The 19,369-nt window shown below is 34.7% G+C and overlaps 1 protein-coding gene and 1 long non-coding RNA gene across 2 annotated transcripts; both read right to left on the bottom strand.

Annotated features, from left to right (window-relative positions):
- Positions 1-4,335: 4,335 nt before the first annotated feature.
- Positions 4,336-5,143, bottom strand: LOC127865626 (uncharacterized). The gene is made up of 2 exons (XR_008042707.1): positions 4,841-5,143; positions 4,336-4,689 (listed from the first exon to the last, which is right to left on the bottom strand). It is a non-coding gene; the product is annotated as an uncharacterized LOC127865626 (long non-coding RNA).
- A 4,514-nt stretch (positions 5,144-9,657) lies between these two features.
- LOC127865620 (uncharacterized) lies at positions 9,658-19,160 on the bottom strand. Its single transcript, XM_052405508.1, has 6 exons — positions 18,875-19,160; positions 18,458-18,517; positions 17,764-17,865; positions 14,145-14,266; positions 12,375-12,444; positions 9,658-11,420 (listed from the first exon to the last, which is right to left on the bottom strand). Exons 1-6 carry the CDS (start codon positions 18,999-19,001, stop codon positions 11,224-11,226), a joined length of 678 nt encoding a protein of 225 aa, XP_052261468.1. The 5' UTR covers positions 19,002-19,160; the 3' UTR covers positions 9,658-11,223.
- Between the last annotated feature and the right edge of the window lie 209 nt (positions 19,161-19,369).

The following is a 19,369-nucleotide window of genomic DNA, read 5'->3' as shown; positions in this document are numbered from 1 at the left end:
GGGTATCATTGGCGCTTGAGAACCAAAATCCTCACAATTAACATGGTATTGAAGTTCATAAGAATGAAATATGAAAATACTTTTAGTCGAAGAAGAAATGTAAGCTCATAGCTACCGAATACCGTTAGGGCCATCGTGGTTACACATTAAAGTCCATTAAATTGCGATTGTGCGATAGTACGATGACGACAATGCTAAAATACGATGACGACAGTTCGACAATACGATGGCGACAGTGCGATAGTATGATGGCGACAATTCGATGATACGATGACGACAATACGATAACGCGATAGTACGATGGCGACAATGCGATGATACGATGGCGACTGTACGATATGACTATCGCATTCTCGCCATCGTACCATCGCACTGTCGCCATCGTATTGTCGCGTGTCGCATTGTCGTTATCGTACTATTGCGTTGTCGCATTGTCGAAATCGTTCTTTCACATTGTCGCCATTTGTTCACTATCTCTGAACACCCGATCCTGTTTTATTAGCTACTACTGATAGAAACTTATTAGACTTTTTAGCCTACTACTACTAATAATAAAAGATGCCTTTCCTACCGCGGTAAACTTTTATTAGTACTGCCAACACTAATAAAAGATGCTGTCGCTAAACGGTGCTTGTTCATTTGGCGGACAATGTTGTGCCACGTGTAGGGAATTATGCCGTTATTGCATAGCTGATTGTATTTTCTGCCTTTAAAATGCACTATCGAATATGAACTCTGGATGTTGGGTTTCAATAAATTTTAACAGATCACACGATTTAAGCATTTTTTATACAAGTGACGAGAATTCTGTTTAGTGCTACTTTAAAAATAACTACATTGTATATTAAATATACAGTATAGTTTCCTGGTATGTAGAAGGCTATTTATGAATAAAAAATTTCGAGAAATCGCTGTTCTTTTTTTATAAATGATATTATTTTTTTATTAAATTTGTCTGCGCAGTGATAAGCGTTTAAAAGCTATTCGTGTGTTTCGATTGCGCACCAGCTTTACTTTAAGTCTTATCTAGCCGCAAATTGAACCTTTTTGAAAGGCGCTTATAGAGTCAATTGTCTGATAATGCTGACGTACCGTTTCCTTTAGAATAACATGGTTATGGATATTAAAATGATCAGTCTAAATTAACATAATGCCAATGATCCGGAAACGAAAGCTTCATTCTATCCAAACCGTGTATAAGGGGAAAAGCCGGCGAATAGTACGGGTCGCAGTTCAGTATCAAACGTGGATACTTTGGCTACATTTGCCTTGGTAAGTAAACATGGTAAACCAACCACCTAAATGGTGCATTGAGATTTATTCCAGCCTCCAGGGCCGGCTCTAGACAACTGTTTAGTTTGATTTGACGGGGGGGGGGTGTATAATTGGGATGTTTAGACTAAGTTCTGGAATGCATGACACATGTATTGCCAAAGTGAATTTAAGTTGTTATGGCCTTATTTCTTTAATTGTCCTATACAGGATTGAAAAGTACACTTGTCCAGCATGAACAACTCAACAGTCAGGTAGTTGTGCATAAGAATACAACACCACTAGATGTTCCTCAAGACACTGTGTTATATCGCATAAAAGAATACAGTGCTTTTTGATGACCCCCGGATCAAATGATCGGGGTATATTGTTTTGGCCTGTCTGTCTGTGTGTCTGTCACTAAACATTAACCTTGGTCATAACTTTTGCAATATTGAAGATAGCAACTTGATATTTGGCATGCATGTGCATCTCATTGAGCTGCTCATTATGAGTGGTGAAAGGTCAAGGTCATCCTTCAAGGTCAAAGGTCAAATATATGGCTTCAAAGTGGCGCAGTAGGGGTCATTGTGTTTCTGACAAACTTAACACATCCCTTGTTGTTTTCTGGGAGAATGGCCGTGAACGGCCATTTCACAATTTCGACATGGACATTTCACAAATCTAGCAAGGCCACGATACTTGACAAAACATACATTTTATTCCTGTGAAAATTATACTTTTTGTGCTTAAAACTGTCAAAAATGGCGATCTCACAATTCGAATTTACAATTTGATTTAATATTTTACATAAGCAAGACAAGATATTGACAGGGTTTAGGCTTTTCTATGGTTTTATATAGAGTTTACCAGTCAGAATATTGTTGATCTAAATGTAAGTGGTTATTTGTTGAAACAAAGTGTCAAAACTATGAAAATATGATTTTAATGGATTATTTTAAGACATTTTTAAAATTATCAGGCCTTTTCCTCTCCATTTTGAGAAAACGCCACACTGGAATTTTGGGAATTTCGCCTCGTGAAAAATACGATTTTGGGAAAACAATTAATCACAAAGCTGGCTCAATTGAGAAATAATCGCATGTAAACATATTTTACTGTTTTTAAAACAAAATCAAGGCAACAGATAATTTAATTATGTTATGTTTTTCTATTTTCTACACTGGATCAGGTTAACTTATATATATATATATTATTTATTTATTTTGAATTGGGAATTATTTTACAATTGGGAAAAAACAACCAGATTTGAATTGGGAATGGGGCCGAAATTCGGACCAGTGGCATAGGGCGGAAAATGCCTGATTATGCATGTATTAAACCAGTAATTTTGTATGCCCAATTGGGAAAATACTAGTACTAGCCCATTTGGGAAAATTGTGCGCGAAAAACCCAGTAATTCATGATTGGGAAAATATGCGTCATGAAGTCTTCATATTGGGAAATTGGTGTACTTGATTTTTCTGCTCCTAAATACTTTAAAATTGATAGCTAAGTGTTGTCAAGTTGTCAATATTATATCTTCATAAATTTGTAGTTTTTATGTCCCGGATCTATAGATCGGGGGTATATTGTTTTTGGCCTGTCTGTCTGTCTGTCATTCTGTCCCAAAACTGTATTCTTGGTTAAAGTTTGGCGATAACTAAATTGCAATATTGAAGATAGCAACTTGATATTTGGCATGCATGTGTATCTCATGGAGCCGCACATTTTGAGTGGTTAAAGGTCAATGTCAAGGTCATCCTTCAAGGTCATAGGTCAAAAAACTAAATCCAAGGGCAGTAGCAAGCGTTAAAGGGAGATAATTTCTATTTTATATTATCATTTGGCAGGTACAGATCTTTTTCTCAAGGGAAGTACAATTTTTTAAAGGGATATAATGAAAAAAATAATAATTCAAAGCGGCGCAGTAGGGGCATTGTGTTTCTGACAAACACATTTGTTGTTTCCTAATTGGGAAAGTGCAGTTTTCCGGTACTTTATAAAGAAGAAAAAACTCGCTGTAAACATGTTTTTACTATACTAATTCTTAACCAACTGAATTTCAAGATGTTAACAAGTTCATGACTCGTTTTTTTTTTTAATTTCAGAAGTTTTGTGACCCTTTTTTTCAAAATTTTAAAAAGTTTGCGACTCATTTTTTTTTCAAAAAGTTAGGGGGCCAGGGCTGTTTTACAAAATCATGTAAAAAAGCCTTGGAATATCTGAGAATGCAATAATTGATCTACTTATTTGTCTATAATCGATAATATTTACTGTCAACTCAAAACTCAAATAATTAAAGAAAGATATGTTTGCATTACAGATGGAAATAGAAGATACGATACTAAAAAGGCCAAATGTCTTGAACAATGGAAAAGTATATCTCCAAAAAATGTGCCTGCTTATGTACAAATGCATACACCAAATAAGCGCTATGTGCTGATTGTTGTCTCTCCACAGATGAGCTGTACAGGTGTTTTGATTGCTGTTCATGGGAGACTACGTGCCTCACATGCTTGCGGTTGAGGCAAAAACATCCTCATCTGCATATGTTTGAAATTTGGAAGGTACAAAGTTAACAAATAAAAGAGAAAGCATCAAATGTTCATAATACAGTATAATACTGCTCGTCCGTGCGCCTTGCGTTCACATTAAAACAGTAGTTTTCATGTAAATGTAAATAAATCAACAGGATTGAGCATGTTTTGATTTGTTTAATATCTACAGCTTCCAAATAAACTGGTATTGATCTGATTTCACTAAGTCAGCAAATGTTTTTTTTCAAATGTATATTTTATTTTCGTATGTGCATGGTAATCTTTAAATATAAAAGATAATTAGGTAACAGGTCAATGGTTTCTATGATTTACTTCTGTGATTGTTTTTATTTAGGTAGATTTTGTGCAAAGTGATTATTATCTTGTTTCACTTTTAGTTTTGTTGTTGATGGTATTTTGGAAATTAAAATGAGCCATTCTCTGTGAAAATGGGGCTTAATGCATGTGCGCAAAGTTTCGTTCCAGCTTAGCCTGTACATTTGACTACACTTTTCGCTTTAATGTATTTTCCGTTTAAAGAACAGAACAGAACAGAATTTTATTACACATAAACTTTACAGTTTCTAGTGTTAAACAAAATGATAATACAAAATACATGAATATAGTAAGTCGTTGTTTTTTCTTAGAGAAATATCATAATTTGGTAATGGATGAACTTTACAGCTATTTTAGACAAACATGATAACAGTGTATCTAGCTATATATGGAACTGCTTTAATATGTCGTTGTATCAATAAAATAAATGAATATCTATGTAAAGAACAAAAAATAATACAATTTGGATCACAGTAAAATGTTAGTAGTACACAGAATACCGAATTTTATTTATACTTAATGTTAATGCAACAACTCCATCAGCATAAAATAGTTACACAACCTGATCAATAAAATAAATCAATATCTTTTTAAAGAACAAAAGATAATACAATTTGAATCACAGTATAATGTTAGTAGTACACAGAATACCGAAATTTATTTCTACTTGATGTTAATGCAACAACTCCATCAGCATACAATAGTTACACAACATGATCAATAAAATAAATCAATATCTTTTTCAAGAACAAAAAATAATACAATTTGAATCACAGTAAAATGTTAGTAGTACACAGAGTACCGAATTTTATTTATACTTGATGTTAATGCAACAACTCCATCAGCATACAATAGTTACACAACATGATCAATAAAATAAATCAATATCTTTTTAAAGAACAAAAAAATGATACAATTTGAATCACAGTAAAATGTTAGTAGTACGAACAATACCTAATTGTATTTATACTTGATGTTAATGCAACAACTCCATCAGCATACAATAGTTACACAACATGATCAATAAAATAAATCAGTATCCTTTAAAGAACAAAACAGAATACAATTTGAATCACAGTTAAATGTTAGTAGTACACAGAATACCGAATTTTATTTATACTTAATGTTTATGCAAGAACTACATCAGCATACAATAGTTACACAGCATGGTTAAATGCAGCCTATCACTTTATAGCATAATGTATCATAATGAATTCAGTCTACAGTTATACATATAACACTACAGTTATACATATAACACAATTATACATTACTATAAGTATACACTTGGCGAATAGTTAGTGCCTCTGATATGAACTTGCCTAACTTGAACATTTCACTTTTACTTTGTGTGGTTAATAACTGTGTGAGTTTGAACATGCTAGGTCTGACTCTAATAAGTTTTAATATATTTTCCTTTAATTTGGACAAATTTGGAGCATTTCAACAGAAAGTGAAATTCTCTTCCACTTCGTTGCTGTTACATAATTGATAGAGTCGCATATTTCTGTCCATTCTATCATATCTACCCGTCTGAATTCTAAGGTTATGTGCACAGATGCGTAATTTCGTTATCGCCATTCTTAGATTTCTTGACAAAATCGTCTCGAGATATGATTCAAAAGAAAAGGTTGTTTTTAATGCTTAATATACAATGAGTACCCTATTATCATCAATACCTCGTTTCCACTCTTGTAAGTATTCGTCGATAACTCTTTGTTTAAACAAAGACAAAAAAGTTGCCTCATTTGAGTTATTAGACCACACATAATTGAATCCGTATTTACATAGTAAGTCCCTGACCTTTCCGAACCAGTACATTTATTATCATTTAAGTCAGCCAAACCTTCTTCCAGTATGGATCGTAATATAATGTTTTCACTTTTAGTTATTTTAAACCAATATTTAACTATGCGTACATATCTGTTAATATATAACGGGTGTCTACCAAGTTCGCCGTAAAAGCCTACATTTGAAGTTGATTTCCTTACACCAAGAACAGCTTTGCAGAATTTAAGGTGCACTTTTTCCAACTCGCTACACTTTGAAAAACCCCATATTTCGCACGAGTATGTAATAATTGAAGAAACAAACGCATCAAACAACTGTAAAGCTACCTTAGGTGTACAACTACAGTTTTTCAAGTTTGATAGCAATATATTATAAGTGCTTTTAGACCCTTACCACGCAGAGTGTTAGTATTGAGATTAAAGTTCCCGGTATAATTAAGTGTTACACCCAAATATATAAAATCGTTTACAATTTCTATGTTTTCGTTACCATATACCCACCGCTCATTACGTTTGATAGCTCCGCGTTTGCGGAAAACAATAATTTTGGTTTTTGGAATGTTAACTTGCAAACCCCAGGTATTACAATATTCATATAAACGGTCGATAGACTGTTGTAGATTTTCCGGCGTTTCACCTATGACAACCATATCGTCTGCAAACAGAAGTAGAATTAAACATATGTATTGTATATTTATTCCCGCATTATGTCTATTTTGTAAAAACATTTCAAGATCGTCTACGAAAATAGAAAAAAGTATCGGCGATGTTATCTCCCCCTGCCTTAGACCGACTGCTATATTAAAATATTCGGAGTATGTGTTGCAATGTCTAACACAACATTTGACTGATTGGTACATACTGCGTATAATGCGCAACATTTTGCCGTCCACATTCGACTTATATAACTTTAGCCATAAAGCATTTAAATGTATGTAATCAAAGCAACGTTTCATATCAATAAAACAACAATACAATCGTCTGTTCATATTAACATATTTTTCAATAATTGAATGGAGTATGAAAACTGCATCTATAGTTGACCTGCCTTTTCTAAACCCGAACTGCGCGTCAGATATAACATCATTGTTTTCGCACCATGTCGATATTCGCTGATTGAGTATACATGTAAACAATTTTGCAAAGTTACTTAATAAGGTGATACGTCTATAATTACTAGGATCGGATTTATCACCCTTCTTATGTATAGGGATTATAAGCCCTTCTGTCCAAGCTAACGGGAATTTACCTGTATTTAAAATGATGTTAAAAATCGTTGTTATATAACCGGCCAAAATATTGCAGGCTTCTATAAAATATTCGTTTAGCAATTTATCTAAACCAGGCGATTTACATTTCTTTAAGAGGGCAATAGCTTTAACTACTTCGTTATATGTTATTTGGTCATCAAGGTCACCTAACACATTTTCGAAATTTTCGAAGTCATGGTTCGAATTAAATTCTTCTGCATTAGCGTTATGAGTAAGATTTTCGTCCGAAAACATTTTCTGAAAATGATTTTTAAAATAATTGAGCGACGTATTACTATTGTAACAAGTTATATTCTGCGACCTAAAGTACTTCCAAAATTCCTTGTTTTTTCCGTTTAAGGTCTTTGAATTGTTTACAGCGTTTAAGATTGTATGCTTTCCGTTTATTTTTGTAATTATTTTAAAATTACTTTTTAATTGAGACATTTTGTCGGCATTTCATTTTCTTCCTCTGGGATATTGCCGAATATTAAATTGTTTCTCATACTCTGTGATTGCACATAGTTCATGTCGTCTCTCAATCTATTGTTGACTAGGAAGTCTCTCCTTAGCGGAAATCCAGGCTAGTCGGAAAGTGTCGTCCCTGATTAGCCTGTGCGGACGGCAAAGGGTAATCTGGGACGACACTAACGCACTCGCATTAAACCCCCTTTTCACAGAGCGAGGCATACATAAAGTCATAGAAAATTCCTATGTTAATAGTTAGATTATATTTGTTTGTAGCTATTGTGTTAATTTATTTTTATCATGTTTTATTATTCTTTTTGTTTCGTATCGAATACTGTTAGTACCAAGAAAATGCTCTGTATATATAAAGATAATGTTTGTTAGTGTTTTGGTGATTGCTATTTAGTTGTTTCACTATTATTGCTGTTGCTGATAGAAGAATGTAAATACAAAGAAATTAATCGAAAATTGCTTTATTTATATTTTGATTATATTTGTTAGTGTTTTGGTGATTGTTATTTTGTTGGTTCACTATTATTGTTGTTGCTGATAGAATAAAGGAAATAGAAAGAAATTTAAAGAAATCTGCTTTGTTTATATTTTGATTATGTTTGTTGAGTTACACAGACAAGTATATTACGTGCAAATGGATTAATAATTTATTAAATTCGTAAGGCCTACAGTTGTATTAACACACGAACATAAAGTTGTGAGGCCTACAGTTCTATTAACACACGAACTTATCTACGAAAAAAAGTTACAGAAGCCTTAAGACAACTTCAATGAAGTTGAAATCCCGGTAATTGGGACCTTTCGAACGTCTACAAATGTCGAATATTGAGAAGTTAGTCAACAGGTGCCACCTTCATTATATTTGTATATTAAGTTGACAGATTTCACACTTTTTTAAAACGCGCTTTCCCAAAATAAAGGATATTCGGACAGACCCTGTTACAAACCCTGGTTTAACATGGAAATCGATCTTCATTTCTAACAAGTTAGCATGGCAAAATTACAAATTGCTTACGCGTCAAAAATATGAAGGTTTAATTTGTTCATAGGATGAGGATTTACATATGGACAAGGTACAATCCAATTCTTTAAACATAGTATGAGCATGGATGGCCAGTGGTCTAAGCGATAGAATATTACTCCAGGGGTCAGTGGTTCGGGCCCAGTTGAGGGTTACTTTTTTCGTTCTTTAATTTCATTCTTGTTTTTTTTTACAAGAGCTTTTTAATTCCAATGTTTACATTTATCAATATAAAGCATTTAATGACAAACTTCAATACATGCCAAAAATCAGTGCAAAGGCTCCTTTAAGGCCATAACAAATTTAACAGTTGTTCGACGAAGTACCCCAAAAAAATCTTTGCGGAAAACATATATATTCATATATCTCATCCGTGTCAAATTTACACAGAGGTAAGTGAAAAGCATAGCTTATATTGAACATAACTCATAAGAACTGCGTCACGCGTCCGATGCTGCCCGAAGCCAATCTCGCGTTTGCTCGTAAATGTTCGGATATCGTCGTGGGAAATTCACATGGAATATAATATTGTGACACACAAAATAAAAACGAGCATTTTATATCTAATTAAATCTATGTTACCATACCACATCTAGCGTTGACAGTACGAAATATTCTGTATGTTGCTTTAAACATTGCAAATTATACAAAATGACACATCTTTAATTCTTAACTTTTGTTTTTTATTTGTTAAAATACGAAACATAAACAGCATTTGCCATAAAGTATATAAGCTTGGGCAAAATAAAAAAAAACAGGCAAAATGGGCAAGTGAGGGGCGAAACAAGCTATCTAAGGTGCGCCACATCCGAAGAGAATCAGATAATTTTGTTGTCCGGCATAAAGACATCAAGCTCTGGTTTTACCCACGAAACAGATTGGATGGTATCTCGATAAGCCTTATGCTTTCTACGAAATCAAGCGGAAACAGAGTGGTGTTAACTGTAAACTCATATAATTTATACCACTACTAAGGACAACACAACAAGTGACAACACTCGTTTATTATCGTTACTATGGTAGATGATTATGAGCTAAAATGGAGAAATATGACGATATATAAAATGCCAAAACAATATATTTGAAAAAGAAATACATGGCAACATAACAAGAAGAACAACATAAGCAGTAAACGATTCAGTAACATGTGTGATATTATTTTGAAGTTACATTGTGTATACTAATACATTCATAACCATGAATTGAAAAAAAACACGGGAAGGCGGGGACTAATGTGCAGTTTGGAAATTTAGCTGTAATACATATACACTCATTATCGTTATTATCATTTTCTTATATACATTGTGAACGCGCAAAAACGCGCAAAAAAGTATTGTATTTTAAAAAATGTCCGTGAAACTGTAATCAATCATTCACGCTTTAAATATCATATACACAATTTCGTACTAAATGTGAGTTGTAGGACGCAGTCAACATTTAAAATCGGAATGAAATTGTTGCAAGATAGATATTGAGGACATGTTTTCTCGTTGTTTTTATTTTCAATTAGAAACGAGCGAACACAAACGTCAAACGCCATTGACGGATCACACACCTGTTTTCGTAAAGCGATCCAGGAACTCCAAGAGGATCTGAAATAGCTTTTAATAGGGCCGCTGTTGGTGGATTTTATCTTTAATTGCTGATCGCGTGTTGATAATTAACACAATAACAACTCGACTGCAAACGTTTCGTCGACTCGTAATGGTAGGTACTGCATACAAAAGTCACTTATTATGTTAAACAACAACTGGAGGCAAAATGTGGTATAATAATAGTATATTTTGTTTAAAAATCAAGCTTTGACAGACAGAGGCATTTCGATCTTACCACCATGTGGTACGTGTGTTTATATATACAATGTATACCAGGGTGCAGGATCAACGTGGTTCACATGGGGTTTACACATGGGCTGGTTCACATGGGGTTTACACACGGGCTGGTTCACATGGGGTTTACACACGGGCTGGTTCACATGGGGTTTACACACGGGCTGGACAGAATGAAAAAAAAACACAGTAAAGAACTTAATTTTTGCAAATATCGCAAATGATTGAAATACGTTTGCATTTTAGAATACACCATTGAATACGTCTGAAATTGGTGTCAACATATCACGTTGCAAGCAGCACAACTGGGTATAGGAATTCATTACACATCGAATTTTTGGCCAAGAACACCGTCTTATAAAACAAATTTATTCCGATGTTTTCTACATTGCCATACGCCGAATAAAAACTGTATTTTATGCACTAGTTGAAACTTTTCAGAAAAAATAATGTTTTAACATTATTTGAAATAAGCACCACTTACCGGTGTGTTTGAATCAATTAACATCCGTTTGTGAACCCCATAAAGTAACTTGATCATGCACACTTTATATGCATACCACATAATGCAGAGCGCATAATTTGCATTAATGCAAGGCGAGGTTTAAAATAGTTGTAAATTGACAAAACGTAACCAATACTTTACAGTAATGAAGAGCTATAATTACAATTCTAAGTGCAAGAAGTACAATAACTTGTAAAGTAAAGTAGGCCTAATTGATATTGTTAACGTGTCCCGAATCGTAATGTCTCGTCATCCATTTTCTTGTCGTCACTGATGGCGTCAGCGACGGATGTTGCGTCATCGAACTCATTTACGTCATCGCCCTCAGTTTCGACGTCGTACTCTCCGTAATTCTCCTCCTCAGTGGCGTCTACGTTTTCTGCGTCGAACTCCAAGGCGCCACCGTTCTTGTTATATCCTAAAGGCGAACATGACTCTATATTTGCAATCTAAATTTATAAACTCACATTCAACGTTTGTCAAATATCTTAAAGGAAATGTTTGTTTATGTTTAAGTTTTATGTTTGTTTAACTGGTTTATGTCAATATCTCAATCTATCGCGCATTTTAGAAAAAAGGCCAAAATAATAAACAAAGCTTTATGTCAGCAATGACGAGCTGAACGAATCAAACGCAAAACAATTATTTCATTTTGTTAAAGATTATTTGCTTCGCTTGAAGAAGCTCTAAGTTCAGGTTTATTTAACCTCGCTAAAATTAAGGTATCTTATTCAAGACTTTCCTAATATAATATACATATATCTAGCGCAAATATTGTTTAGTATATATTTTATATTGGTAATGAAATTGGTTTCATATTAGTGTAACTAGTAAGGATATATGGTTTTAAGTAAACTTTACACTTTAAAATAATCCCGTAATGTATAATGGCGGATAAGGTCTGAACTACAAGTAATGTTCCCATTGCTTAAAGTATTTACTATAAAAAGTAAATAATGAAAGTGATCAGACTCGACTTATAGTTTCTTTGTACTGTATTGTGACATTGAGCCATAATCCTTTACAGAAACTCTAAGATTAGCACCCCGCCATTTTCATAAAATCTATTTTACAGCTAATTCCGCTACCTCTGGTTCAAGTATGACGGTTATCAGTAATGGACGTAAGGAAACCAGCCAACACGGGTAAGTGTGCGTTGGTAAACTGACCTCCATTATATGAATAAAATATTAATGGAAATGCGAAAATTTAAACTAAATAAAAACAGAAAAATACGAAAGTGTGTTTAAGATAGATTGAAATATTAAAAGGTAAGTCGTTAGTCAGGCTAGTGTTACAATCAGTGTGAATTATATCCCTATTATTTTTTATGTTCCATCACTTAGCATTTAGCATATTATAAAGTGTTAACCTTCAATGTGTGTAGGGTTAGGTGGTATCTTGTAACATGTGTTGTCATACAAAAACGTTATATTGTGTTGCTGAAACGTATAAGCAATAATATTGGCAACATAATAAGATTAGAACTACATTGAACATGTTTTTTGTGTTAATAATGTTTCTATTTCAAATAAACACAATGGTATAATTGATTGCAAACAACTGTTTGAAATAAAAAAATTATTCAATTGTGAATTATTGTTATGTCCTTATTATTTTTATTAATGCATACGTTCGATGAAACAAAGTATAGCATCATAAAAATACATAGCTATTTTTAACCAGGTTTTCCGAAGGAAAAAACTGGTTATTAGATTGGCGAATGCGGGCGGGCTGGCTGGCTGGCGGGCTGGCTGGCTGGCTGGCGGGCTGGCGGGCTGGCGGAATAAGCTTGTCCGGGCCATAACTATGTCGTTCATTGTCAGATTTTAAAATCATTTGGCACATTTGTTCACCATCATTGGACGGTGTGTCGCGCGAAATAATTACGTCGATATCTCCAAGGTCAAGGTCACACTTTGAGTTCAAAGGTCAAAAATGGCCATAAATGAGCTTGTCCGAGCCATAACTATGTCGTTCATCGTCAGATTTTAAAATCATTTGGCACATTTGTTCACCATCATTGGACGGTGTGTTGCGCGAAATAATTACGTCGATATCTCCAAGGTCAAGGTCACACTTTGAGTTCAAAGGTCAAAAATGGCCATAAATGAGCTTGTCCTGGCCATAACTATGTCATTCATTGTGAGATTTTAAAATCATTTGGCACATTTGTTCACCATCATGGGACGGTGTGTCCCACGAAAGAATCACGTCAATATCTCCAATGTCAAGGTCGCCACGACTAAAAATAGATTTAAAAAAAAAAAAAAAACTTACAAAGGGGGTTAATTTTTTTTGGTCATTTCAAAAGTTCAGTTTGAGTTTTCTCCCTTTATCAGATTTTTTTTCACAATGAAAACCTGGTTTTGTGACAATTTTGTCCCTTGTTATACTTTCAATTAGATCCAAATAAGTGTTTCTCTTCCGATGCGTAACATGAAGGCGCGTGTTTAACTTACTCATGTCACACACGAACTGTCGGTTGATTGGAGCAGTATTGTTCATACGAGAAATTAAATATAACTTAAATAATTGGAAAACATTGTAGTTGACTTAAAGCATTTTTGTCATTTAAGACAACCGTAAAATGAATTCTTGGATTTATAGGAATATCAAAGATTCGAATTAAACGCATCAAAACCAGTACATGCGTTATGGTGTTAGATGGCTGTGGATTAATGGATTTGTGGTCCGCGTAGCGTTGGAGGCCAAAGGTTCAATCTCAATTCTTGTGGCATTCGTAAGAATTCACCCAAAGACACCACCCAGAAAATTAGTTTAGTTTTACCTTATTCATTTAACATCAAAAGCCTAAGGTTTATTGAAACGCTCTCGAGTCCGTTTCCTGGGGCTAGAACCAGTACTTGGTGTCTATGGGGGAGATCTAAAGAACGCTCCCTCAGTATGGATCGAACCCGTGACCACCCGGTCGCTAGGCAGACACCATATCCACTACGCCACGGCGACAGGAAATTGTCTCCAAAGTGTCTCAAAAAGTAAAGCAAATTCATTCAATGCATGTTTAGCTAAAATAAATAAATAATAACTTAAATGCATTGACACCTTATAAAATAAATAACATTTTAAAGACATAATATTAGTTAAAAACATTTCAGCTGAATTTGAATGCATAGTGTACCGTTAGGGTGATGTTCAGGCAAAACGCGAAGCTGTCCATGTCAACGTTGTAAGGGATCAAACAGACCTTCTCGAAGTCTGCACCAGGAACGTCCGTTACACAAAGAGGGACGTGGGAGGCGGCTGTGAATGGCAGTTATGTGGTCAAAAAATGTGCATCGCTCTGCGAAAATCGGTCTTAATGCAAGTGCGTAAAGTGTCGTCCCTGAGAGAAAATCGATCTTAATGCATGAGCGTAAAGTGTCGTCCCTGAGAGAAAATCGGTCTTAATGCATGAGCGTAAAGTGTCGTCTCTGAGAGAAAATCGGTCTTAATGCAAGTGCGTAAAGTGTCGTCCCTGAGAGAAAATCGGTCTTAATGCATGAGCGTAAAGTGTCGTCTCCGAGAGAAAATCGGTCTTAATGCAAGTGCGTAAAGTGTCGTCCCTGAGAGAAAATCGGTCTTAATGCAAGTGCGTAAAGTGTCGTCCCTGATTAGCATATGCAGTCCGCACAGGCAAAGCAGGAACAACACTTTACGCTTTATGGAAGTTTTCTTTTGAAGGAAGTCTCTTCTGTGCGAAAATCCACTATATGCAGAAAATGTCGTCAGTTATTAGCCTCTGCCGACTGCACAGGCTAATATGTGACGACACTTTACGCACATGAATTAATTACCGTCTTCCCGGATCGAAGTTCATAGAAAACAAGGTGGATATAGTTTGTTAAAACATCTGTAAAATTAGATGGTCAGATTTATTATTTGGTATATGAAATGTATGACCAAAAAATACACACTAAAGAAAAAACAAGCATATTCCCCATATGTCATAAACCTAGCTTATGTACTGCGTGAGTTTTCGCAGAATATCGAATTTAGTTTTCCTCCATATTTCTTAAATCACAGCAAAAAGTATGTATCCGAGGTTAATACTGAAATAACCATCATATTTTCCACATGGCCATCTTTCTACCTAGTAAGTTTGATCAACCTGGCATAAGAAGTAAATTTCTTTTTGAATTATCGCAGGATCCAGATTCGTTGGCAATTTTCTCTTTCTTCTGGAACAATAGCAAACATGGCGAAACACTGAAATAACGTGCATATACCCTTCATGGCCTTGTATCCATGCACTGAGCTTTATCAATCCAGATTACCGGTAAGTAGTTACTGAGATATCGCAATATCCACATTTTTGAACAGTTTACGATAATGGTTGTGCATTAATTGTGATTTATCTCAGGCTAAATATGCTAATGATATATGTTATTTATTTATGTGTCTATAGCAACCACATTTCTGTCTGACTATAACAATTGAAAATATCATAATATGTTCCCGCCATAATATGTTGTTGTTTTTAAAACACTATTTTTTTGGTAAAACAAGTAGTCAAACATAATATCAAGGCAATTACCGAAAGAAAAACATTGTCTAAAGTGTTTATGTGGGATAATCATAAACAAATTGCTAGTGATATGTTAAAACATCGTTGTTTGTTCAAAGTGTGTTATTTATTATGTTGTCACTAGGCTATGTGAGTGCTTTCGTCGCATAAGTGCGTAAATTTAACATTCATTTATGACAAATGCGCATTTTGCGAAAGGGCGGGAATCAGAACATTTGGAGTATTGTTTGTCGAACTTCAAAACTGGGATACTAATTCCGCAACAAAAACGTTAACAATGAACATTTCTTCGTATGGAGATAAAAGCCGTTTTCTTAATGCGTTTTAACGCCGACCTGCTTGTATATCGTTACACCAAAGAGGTGATTATTGCAGTGTTGTATTTAATGTTTTTAGCGCGAAATATAACTATATATATATGTCAATTTTATTTTGTATAATATTTAAACCATTTAAATGCTGGCTTCACAAACGTAAACATAAGCATCGTAATCGTATTTCAATATGAAGGTGTTCGTGTACAAATGTTAGGTAGAAATTGATAAGATATGTATATATAACTTAGCATTTGTCACATTTTACTGCTCTCGAAATATAACCGAGTTTAGTATCACTATTCCAACACATTTGTGAAAACATTTTACCTCATATTACATTTGTAAAATAATATAACGGAATATGAAGTCATGAAAGTTATTATCTGTTTACTTTGCAGATAAAATATCACCACATAGAATTAACCTTTCGTATTAGTGAATTTTCACAGACCCAACCCTTGTCACCGCCAAAGATTCGTTTATACAAACGTGTATAAGATGAACTCGTGATCAGATTTCTAGTTTCACTTCCTAGTCCCATATGCAATATATAATTGTTTTTTAACCAGAATGTGAAACCACGTCCTTACGCTTGAAATCTCACGAACGCTATTGTAATACTAAATCGCTTGGCTTTCAGAAAATTAATGAGAAAGGGGGATTTTGTTTACTTTGAATCAGGAAGTACCGTATATGCCAAAATTTGATTTTTTCCACATTTTAAAAGTTTAAGCTCATGTAGACAATATAATCATATGACTCCCATTGCATATTGTCCACTTCTTGGTCGTGTTGTTGCATGAACGATATTTAAAAAATGTATTACACTATTAACGTCCACATAAATCATGTGACTCCCGAGACAGTGGCCAATTCATCCGATGTTACGCACCAACTTTAAAACCCCTGACCCTTGCTTTATCAGAGATTCTCAAAGTTTAACAATCTTTATATGGTTAAACAATCCGATGTCACAAAGAAAATATCAAAGCTTGGTACATTGTGATTTCAAAAACAAAGACTTTAAACTATCTTTTTTCTATGTTACTCTATGTAAATAATGTTACCAATGGGCGTATTTGGTATTGTCTTCATGATGGTGATACATTTAGCAGAAGACTACCATATGTTTTAACATTGGAATAACCAACCTCTTTGATATTTGGTTTTAGAGACTTATAAATATTTCACAATATATTAACGACACATGACCAGACATGAACGAGGACCACTATTCCATGTTGCACACAAAATATTAAACCCCCAGACCCTTGCGAAGAGAATATTTTTATTTTTTAAATATAACTTTAGCTGATGTGACCTTAATATAAAACGAACCAGAACAATTAGACTTTGAAAGAGTGCCACCCAATTATAATTCTTATGATGGTTCCTTAAAATCTGCCAAATGGTTAAAGAGGTCGTTTTCATGTAAAGTGTACGCACGATGGACATCAAGCGATCCCAAAGCTCATCCTGTTAATGTCTTGCACAGGTGAGCCTAATAATTAATGTGTTATCAAAACCCAAAAAGGTATTCATTGAAATAGCTACGCGGGCACTGTTCTCTGAACGATTTAAAAACAATACAACAGCCATGCGAAAATAAAAAGTGTTTTTGAGTCAATTGTCGCCACTAGTAAGTGAGGTCCCACCAGCTTTGATATATCAACCAACTTTACTGATAAACAGCCTTATTACCTAATTCGTAACTCCATTTCATTTATGCCAGTCTGTTGGCAGAAAAATGTAAGCAATCATTTTTCCGGAATACTATCTGCTATAGAGGCAATCGGACATTTTAAACAAGGTAATCATTGGGCCACCAGCCTTGAACCTTCCGATTCATTGTAAAACGCCTTAACCGCTAGAACTTTCCCACGAAATGAGAGGGAGATTAAGGCGGGAAACATTACCTGTGACGTCACCCTGTACAATTATCCAGTCGCCGCTCGCTACGGGCGCCACCAGGGCGATGTGAATGACATCAACCGTGGTGATGGAAGCGATTAGGCACAGTAGAGGATAATTAAAACAAAGATTTTAAATTTGTCGCAATTTAAACCTGTAGTACACTAGCTACAAAAACAGGAGAGAAGCACAAGCAGCAGTGCCGTTGTCGTTATCACCACTGAATCATCGTCATCAGTATAGTGATACTCATCATCATCACAATCATCAGCTTCAACATATTCAGAACCAGTATTTTAATCATCATCATCATTGTCATTACAAGCGGAGGCTTAACAATTGCCGTGATAAGTATATATTCTCATAATTGTCCTCCTTATAATGATCCTCAGCAGAATCAGCTGTTGAATTATTTTCATTATCGTCGTCATCATCTGCATCAGTGTAATCCTCCTCCTCATGGTACTTAAGCTCACATAAAACAACACATTAAGCGGCACTCACATCGTCGCCATGATCATTAGCATCAGCATCATCATCATCGTCATCATCATCATCATCATCATCATCATCATCATCATCATCATCATCATCATCATCATCATCATCATCATCATTATTATTATCATCATCATCATCATTATCATCACCATCAACAACAACAACAACAACAAAAACCTTTGAACAACGAAATGATACCTTGAATGGTTTCGTAAACCCAGCATTTCGTGCAGTTACCAGGCGTACAAACTGGTTTATCTATAATAGATTGATTAAAATAACCAGTGATTACGTCAATTCTGTAATAATTATTGTGAACGTGAAAACAGAGACTTTGACTTTGCCGTTTAATAAAAACTGCTTAGCATGGGCAGCGATTAAGTTTGCATATTGTTTGCACCCTTCCATACGACAGTTTTAAGTAATGTATTCACCTGCAAACACTAATGAACTTCTTATATTACAGAGTTATTCGCCAACATGTTCTGGTCAAGTCAAGAGACGCATTTAACCATGTTCGAAATCGTCAATGTAATCAGAAAAACATGTAATTATTTGTTGCCATTTGTTATCATTTCAACAATATTCACGCGGCATCTTACAATTTACACACACCGTTAACACCATTATCCCGGGACTCCACCATAAGCTGATCGGGAGTAACGATCCTCGACAGCACGCGCTCTTCTGTCACGAAGCACAGCAACAACAACAGCAATAAGGCCAAATCAGACGTCCTCATGGTCGATAACGCTGCAGTTTTATATGATCCAAACTAAGCTCAGACACCAAAATTGAATCGACACGATATCATAAGTATCTCTCTGAGAAGACTCGAAAAAAAACGATCTAATCGGTACAAGTTATAATCAGCGAGTGTTTAAATAACGCGACAGTTTGAAAATAATTATCTTCCGCTTTCGACACTCTTCATAAAATAAATAGTCAAGTATTGCTAAATACGTAAAGTGTTAGCTTATTTTTTACCCGGACATTAACTCTTCTTAATGCCGTATCTTTTATGTTCTTCTAGCTTAAACAAACAACAAAACACAATCTGTGATTTTAATGAGCGGTACGATTGTACAAAATCGATAAAGAAACATGGTA

This window comes from Dreissena polymorpha, chromosome 2 (assembly GCF_020536995.1).
Source record: "Dreissena polymorpha isolate Duluth1 chromosome 2, UMN_Dpol_1.0, whole genome shotgun sequence".
Lineage (NCBI taxonomy): Eukaryota > Metazoa > Mollusca > Bivalvia > Myida > Dreissenidae > Dreissena > Dreissena polymorpha.
Note: the sequence above shows the minus strand (reverse complement) of the source record. Positions and strands in the feature narration are given on the sequence as shown.